At 40.1% G+C, this 8,157-nt stretch overlaps 1 protein-coding gene across 1 annotated transcript; it reads left to right on the plus strand.

Annotated features, from left to right (window-relative positions):
- Positions 1-4,405: 4,405 nt before the first annotated feature.
- On the plus strand, positions 4,406-7,260 carry LOC143485891 (uncharacterized). Its single transcript, XM_076985558.1, has 5 exons — positions 4,406-4,662; positions 4,813-5,651; positions 6,280-6,349; positions 6,516-6,698; positions 7,106-7,260. Exons 1-5 carry the CDS (start codon positions 4,467-4,469, stop codon positions 7,258-7,260), a joined length of 1,443 nt encoding a protein of 480 aa, XP_076841673.1. The 5' UTR covers positions 4,406-4,466.
- The last annotated feature ends 897 nt before the right edge of the window (positions 7,261-8,157 follow it).

Consider the following 8,157-nt stretch of genomic DNA (forward strand, 5'->3'; position numbering starts at 1 on the left):
CTGGATCGAGGCAGACTTGGAGATTGTGAGCAGAGGCCAAGGTAAGTAATCTATCCAAGTTCCATTTTTGGTCTCTCAGAGTTGTCTTGACTCTCCCCTGTTGGGGATAAATGTGATTGGAGAACTATTAAAGGAAAATGGAGGAGCTACTGACCCCCTGAGTTTAAGTGCCCTGGTGAATGAGATACTGAGCTTAGATGAACAAGCTGCAAAAATTGTCGCCTCAGCCACCCAGAAACCTTGGAACGAGAACATGTCACGTTGCTGTACAGTAAAGGTGGGCAAGCGAGGTGTGGTGATCCAGCTTGACCAAATACAGCCCGTGAGGTGCTGTGAGAGCATGGCCAAAAGGAGGAGTGATGTGCTTTGAACCAGTGGTAGAGGGAGGATTGCCTGAAGGGTTGGAGGTATGGCTGGTGGTTATTCATGTACCAGCAGGAGCCACCAAGGGTGTAGAAATCCCCGTGCAGAATGTGACCAAACACAGTGTGTATTTACTGCAACATACCGCATTGGGTTTGGTGGAAGAAGTGGGAGCAGTTTTACCTGCCCAAGGCCACCAGCATTGTGAACCACAGAGTACCCAGGTCAGTACTGTCCAGCTGAAGTCCACCTTCACGAACCACACAAACTCTCCTGTTGACCAAAGGTGGCATCCGCCTGTGGACTTGTCACATCTAGAAGAAGAAGAGCAGGTGGTAGACAAATGCTGTATGTGGAGTCTGATGTGTTCTCCAGAAATTACGGAGAAATTGGATGTGTTCCATCTCTGAAGTTAAAAATCCATCTGAAGGATGATATTCCGGTGCAAAAAAGTTACAATGCGATCCCAAGGCCATTGTACAATGAGGTGAAGGAGTATGTACAGACCTTGCTAGAGAGGGGCTGGATTACAAAGTCAACTTCCTCTTACTCCTCACCAGTGGTCTGTGTCCGGAAGAAAGATTCCAGTTTAAGGCTGTGTGTGAACTTTAGAGGACTAAATCGCAAGACTGTGCCAGATAGGCATCCCTTGCCTCACATTCAGGACCTGTTGGATAATCTTGGTGGACATTCATGGTTCTCCATCTTAGACCAAGGGTCGGGTTACCACCAGGGGTTTGTAGATGAGAAGTCTCAACATCGCAATGCTTTTAGTACCCCATGGGGCCTATATCAGTGGGTCTGGATACCGTTCGGGCTTAGTAATGCACCAGCAGTGTTCCAAAGGTGTATGGAGGGTGCCCTGGAAGGATTACGTGATGAATGCTGCTCCCCATACCTGGATGATGTCCTCTGTTACTCCAAAACATTTTCTGACCACACTGTAAAAAAATGCAGTGAAATTCACAGTTATATACTGTGTTCCTGCACACTTAACTACTGTAAATACTTTTACAGTATTATACCCTGAATGCAGCCAAAACCACAGTAATTAACTTGAAAATGTCGAAATCACAGTAATAATCCCACTACTGTAGAAGATCACAGTAATAAGTTCACTAGGAGCCAATCACAAGGGGGCAGTAGTCCAACATTTTGGATTCAACCCTGAAAAAGAAGAAGAAGTTTGAAAAGTGGAGCTGCATTAAATCCACCATTCCATGTGAGTATTATTGAGCACAATGCTGTCTTTTGACTAGCTAAAATCTAAATGTAATAAATTTTCACAGTCAAAGTATTAAAATCAGACCAAGACTGCTAGGTGAAAAAGCAAGTTACAAAAGCTACTAATTTCAAATTAAGCCAAGTTCTAGTTAGATTTTCATTTGTTTATTTTCCATCCTCAGTTTACCAATATGCCTTACACATGTAATGTTTGTAAGTTCAGTACAGGATCAATTCCTGCATTCATTTGGCATGCTAAAAGTCACAAAAGTCTTGCAAACATTAGATATCCATGTGGACATGCTGAATGTCCTTCTGTTTTTACAACAGTACATGCGCTTCAAAAGCATATGTATCGATTCCACAGGTGCACAACTAAACCAGGGATACAAAACCATGTGGGAAAACCTGCTTTAGCATGCAACATTGAGGGCTGTAGTTTCATGTCAGTTCATATTTCAACCTTATGTGCACATCTCCAGGTGCATATAAAAGATGGCAAAAAAGTGTCTTGCCCCTATGACAACTGTTCAAAATGTTTCCATGTCTGTTCATCCTTTTCCTCACACATTAGTCGAAAACATAAGCTACGATCTCCCTGCCCCTCTAATAGTGCCACTGTCAGCACAAGCAGTTCATTAAACAGTGAAATGTCCCAAAAAGGTTTGAATGGTGAGGGTGGCTGTCTAAGTGAGGTAGTGGACTTTGATGATGGAAATGATGATGCAAGTAATGAAGTTGATGAGGATAACTTTATGAATAGTCTGGCCTTGTTTTATCTCCAAATGCAGGCTAAAATGCTGCTACCAACCAGTGTGATTCAGAAATTAATCAGTGGATTCCAGGATCTGCACAGTTATAGCACAGCCCATCTTCTAAATAAATTGCATAAAGACTTATCAAAGTTAAATGTGTCTGAAAATGACATTAGGAATCTAATTGATGATCTCTCAAAAAATGACCTGCTGAAAAGGTGCAATGAGAGAGTATTTAGAACTGATCACACACAAAAAAACTTTTTCAAGAGTAAATTCAGTTATGTTGAGCCTACCCCAGTATACCTGGGTATTGATGCTAATGGAAAAGAGAGATTTTGCCAGTATGTATCCATTAGAGATACAATAAAGACATTACTTAGTCACAGGTCTGTTAAAGACCAATATATCCAGGCAAAATCTTATGCATCAACAACTCCTGATGAGCTGGAAGATGTGAGAGATGGTAAAATAATGAAGAACAATATATTGTTACATGAATCACCATCCTCAGTATCCATAATCTTGTACCAAGATTCATTTGAGGTTGCTAATCCTCTAGGATCTGGTAGAAAAAAACACAAGATTCTAGCTATGTATTTGACACTAGCAGAAATCGCAACACACAATAGGTCTTCCATAGACTCAATGCAGCTAGTCTTGTTGTGCAGAGAGGAGGATTTCAAATATTTCAGCCACCAAAAGGTATTTTCTGCTCTAGTTGATGACTTAAAGCAAATGGAAGAAATTGGAATTCATGGACCTGAAGGGAAGCTGGTGAGGGGCGCTGTGATTGCTATCACTGGGGATAACCTAGGGTCACATTGTGTTGGTGGTTTCACTGAAAACTTCAGTAAAAGCAGACATTTTTGCAGGTATTGTCTCATAGACAGGGTAACTTTCCAGCTAACACCTACACAAACTGGTCCTGTTAGATCAATAGAGAGTTATAAATGTAGTGTGGCAAATGCATCATTAAATGAACAAATAACCGATGGGGTAAAGTTTGACTCTGTTTTCAATCAGCTTAAGTATTACCACGTTTGCCAGCCTGGCCTCCCACCCTGTTTGGGTCATGACCTGTTTGAAGGGATTGTTTCCGCTGACCTTGCTATGTATATAAAGCACTTGGTGAAGGTTGAGGAACTGTTCACTTACGGCCAACTTAACAGAATGATATCACACTTCCCATACAAAGGCAGTGATGCTAACAACAAACCTTGTGAAGTAAGACAATGTGGGCAAAAACTTGGAGGACATGCTGCTCAAAATTGGTGCCTCTTGCGGCTTCTCCCATTAATAATTGGGGACAGGATCAAAACTCGACTCGAAGATGATGTTTGGCAGTTGTGTCTCAAGCTGAGAGAGGTTGTTAATCTGATATGTGCACCCAAAATCCATGTCAACCAAGTGGCATATCTTAAGATTCTCATAGAAGATTACCTCCAGCTTAGAAGCAGTCTGTTCCCAGATAAACCCCTGCTAGCCAAACATCACTACCTTCTCCACTACCCTGAGCTCCTTCTCCATTTTGGTCCCCTTATTCGATTGTGGACTTTGCGCTTTGAAAGCAAACATAGCTATTTTAAGGAGTGTGCAAGGAAACTGCATAACTTTAAAAACCTCTGCAGTACATTAGCAGAAAGACACCAGCTGCTACAGGCATATTTACATGCTGGCAGTTTGTTTTCACCAATGCTTCAAGTAGGGGAAGCAGCAAAGCTTGATGTCCAGCTATACGATATTGGCATACAGAGGGCTGTCATTCTCAAAGGCCTTAGTTCAGATGATACTGTTGAAACAACCTCTGTCACATTCAAAGGGACAAAATATCAAAGAGGCATGGTTGTTGTACTTCAACAAAATGATATGGGGTACACATTTGGAAAAATTTTGTTCATACTGATCAAACAGTCAAGTGTGCATTTTGTTGTTGAGCAGTGTCAGTCAGTGAATGTTGTAGATCTGGGTGTGCACTGTCTACAAAGCACCAGCAATGCTCAATTTGAGTGCGTGTCTGTGGACAGTCTTGAGGATTACTACCCATTGCCTGTATATAATAGGTTTGATCTCCAATTAATTGCCATGCACCATTCTGTGTGTTACAGGTAAAAATACTACATAATGGACACAATTTTGAATATAATACAGACTGCACTACCACAGTTGGAGAGAGAGAAACTAGAAACTGTGGTTGATGAATTAGTGTCCAACATGGGTGTGGAGGAGCCCAATGATCTACAGTTCATCAAAGAGGAAGACCTTAAACATCTGCTTACACCTATTCAGTGCAGAAAAATTATTCATTACTTTAGAATGGGTAAGAATGTTTATATATCCACATCTCATTTGTAGGCACAATTTTCTTTTATTTCCTTCTTTTCTGACTATAATTGTCTAACTAAAAGGAGAGAACCAGAAGGTGTTGACTATACTTTTTTTCTACTTTTTGTCCTATGTTTGTGTGTAGATTCAAACAGAGTCCAGTCAGCCACCTCTTCACCTGAGCCCGGAACTTCCACCAGCATGTGTCCTATTCAAAGTATGATTTCATGTGGGAACAGCAGTTGGTTGGACAGGTTTGAGGTGCCATGGAACAAAATGAGAACAACTCTCAGAAGAGCCATTGATGCTTGCAAGAGGCCAGAGCCAGAAGATCGGCGACACATGGTGAGAGTAATTGTTGACTCCATGAGAGAACAATCCATGAATCCAACACGCAAGGACTGCACAGCAGTTGCTAAATATATAACTCAAAAGTATCCGAATAGCTTTTTAGACAAAACTGAAGAGGGAGACATTATTGGCTGTGGATACTTTAGTTTACTTAATCAACTGAAAACCAGAATTGAATATGCCAATAGAGGCAACACACTATCCCGTCTAAGGAAGCCCAAATGCTCTCAGACAAGTGATAATCAGGAGCCATCAGCTTCAAAATGTGCAAGAATTGACAGTTATGGATGTATTAATTGGCAGCCACAAGAGTACCCAGAGGGAGAAACATCAGTAACACTTGAGGAAAAAAGAAGAGAGATGGTTGATATATACAGTCGAGAGGGGCTAAGGGCAATTGAGAGAGTAAGAGTACAAGAGCCGGTGAAAATCACCTACACAAAACTGCGAGAGGACATAAATGCTGACCCACCCCCAGGCATTGTGGACATCAGTCAGCGATGGCCATTTCTCCTAACCTGGAAGTTTTTACTTTCCCACTTCACCACCCTCACTGGTGTTGACTTGCACACCAGATTGAATGCAGACTTGGACAAAAAGGGAAAAAGGCTCTTGGAGTACTTCAGAGGTCAAGTAACAAAGTGGAGTAAAGACCAACGATACTGGTCATGATGACCTATTTCAAAGAGGCAGTGGACGCCATTTTTCTGCTTGCTGATGTAAGTTTTTTTTTTTACTTAACTCATATTGTAAAGAATTTTGTGAGGCTTGTTGTAAACACTTGGCCCTCACAACTTTTTTCAATCCTGTAGAATAGACACCATATACATGACTTTAATCTGAAATTGGTAAAATATTTAAAATCAGTGATTGCAATCTGTTTACTGTGCATGAAATAATTTTGCTTTCAACCTGGCTATCAAATTAGTTTGTATGCATTTACACTATTGCCAAAGGTATCCGCTTGCCTGCCTTGCCTTTGTTGATGTAAGGCTTAGATGCAAACGTTTGGCCATGGAAACCCATTCCATTAAGGTCTCATGAAGTTTGGAGGTCTGTACTCTAACAAAGAACCTTGAAAGTACATTAATGTATTTTTAATGTATAATGTAATCCTTGCTGGCCAACATTTTATTGACAAATGGTCATATTAGGACCAGGTTTATAAGAAGGAAATTACCCTTAAACATTATAAATACAAATTATACATTAAATTACTACTTACTAATAACTTTCTATGCTTTTGTTCTAAAACTCATAGGTGACTGTGACTCCTGCTGATGCTGCGGCCCAGTTGTCTCTACCAGTCACCCCAAGGCTCATTGTGCTAGGTAAAAATCTCAGTTAATAAAATTAATCTTTTCAAGTCAATGTCAAATACAGTCATGTGACTAAATATTGTATTATTTTAAAGGTGGGGTAGCTTTTCAGATATGCATAGCAAAAAAGGGACATTACTATTTTGTAACTTAATTGCTTTATGTTTGTTTGTTTCAGGTGACACTGTGTTGTCAGCGAAAAATTGGATGTTGTCCATAGAGGGCCAAGTTGTCATCCCACATTTATCTCCCATGCCAGATTTCATAACTGCTTTGGCTGTCCTTTTTGCCAGTTTCTATGTGTTTAATATTGAATATCAGGTTGAAGCAGCCACAACGTTGGAGTTTGTTCAGAGGTATTGATCCCACCTGCATTTCTTTTTTAATCTTATGAAGGCTTTTTTCCTTAGACATTTCAAAACATGGCCATATGACATTCTATGGTGACATAATATTATTTTTTATCCTAGGTTAAGAACACAAACATGTGTCTAATGTTGGTCAATATAAGAATAGGACTTTAAGATTAAGAATTAACTGGCATCTTGTGTGTTTTATGGTTTGACATTTGGGAGGCAACATAACACAAAGATTGTGTTCTTAAATGTTCTGTTTGTGTCCTATATTTTTCAATTAAGAGTTGTATTTTTCTATAAAAACTTTGACTTGCCCTGAGAGGCTCTTATTAACATGATGTGCTTAACACCCCATTCAGGTGATTCTGTATATTAATGATGGTGATTCTTTCATTTTCATTTGTTGGGTTCCTTGTCAGAATTAATCCAGACTCCAGCAAGTGCACTGCAAAATTCAAGAAAAGCGGGAAAACTGGAAGAACTGTAAAGCGGAAGACATCAGATATGAACCCATGTGTCATTTCTTTCATAAGGGACTTTACAGAGTTTGATTGGAAAAATAATTAGATTGGTAAAGAGTATTGACTAAAGAGTATTGACTAACACTAATGTAAATAAAAACACAATACACAATTTTTTTTTGGAAACTCTGGTCAATAAAACAAAATTACAGTACGTATGAAATATTTGTGCAGACAAATTTACTATTCAGCTGCTGCCAGTTTTTTTTAAGGATGATTTTCTTTTACAGTAACTTACTGTAAATGTTTTGCCAGTTAATTACTGGGATTTGCTTTGGGTTCACAGTAACTTACTGTTTAATCAATGATTTTATTTCACAGTAAGTTACTTGTCAATTACTGCCAGTTAGTTACCGTGACTTTATTTCACAGTAAGTTACTTGTCAATTACTGCCAGTTAGTTACCGTGACTTTATTTCACAGTAAGTTACTTGTCAATTACTGCCAGTTAGTTACCGTGACTTTATTTCACAGTAAGTTACTTGTCAATTATTGCCAGTTAGTTACCGTGACTTTGCTTCACAGTAAGTTACTTGTCAATTACTGCCAGTTAGTTACTGTGAATTTCACAGCAGATTTTTTACAGTGCATGTGACCAATCTGAAGCAGATCCTGGGAAGGTTGAGGGCCTGTGGAATCAAGTTGAGACCCACGAAGTGTGAACTGTTTCGGCGGCAAGTGCGGTATGTGGGCCGGCTAGTGTCTGGAGAGGGAGTGCAGATTGACCCCAAAGATCGGGAGGCAGTCAGACAGTTGGGAGACAGAAGACCAGCCACAGTGGGGGAGGTGAGAGCACTTCTTGGGTTCCTGAGTTACTACCGGTCGTTCATCCAAGATTTCTCCAGGCTAGTCCGGCCACTGTTTGAGCTGCTCCAGGGTTCTTGGGAATTGGGGAAGGCATTAACACCAAAGTCAGTCAAAAGTAGGCCTGTGTTGAAAAAAT

The sequence above is a fragment of the Brachyhypopomus gauderio genome, unplaced genomic scaffold, assembly GCF_052324685.1.
Source record: "Brachyhypopomus gauderio isolate BG-103 unplaced genomic scaffold, BGAUD_0.2 sc40, whole genome shotgun sequence".
In the NCBI taxonomy this organism is placed as follows: Eukaryota; Metazoa; Chordata; class Actinopteri; order Gymnotiformes; family Hypopomidae; genus Brachyhypopomus; species Brachyhypopomus gauderio.

Excerpts from the sequence above, each read along its gene's own strand:
- LOC143485891 (XM_076985558.1), top strand. The coding sequence starts at position 4,467 with ATGGACACAATTTTGAATATAATACAGACTGCACTACCACAGTTGGAG. Across the intron at positions 6,350-6,515 it reads CCCAAGGCTCATTGTGCTAG|GTGACACTGTGTTGTCAGCG; the intron begins GTAAAAATCTCA and ends TGTTTGTTTCAG. Across the intron at positions 6,699-7,105 it reads GGAGTTTGTTCAGAGGTATT|TTGTCAGAATTAATCCAGAC; the intron begins GATCCCACCTGC and ends TTGTTGGGTTCC.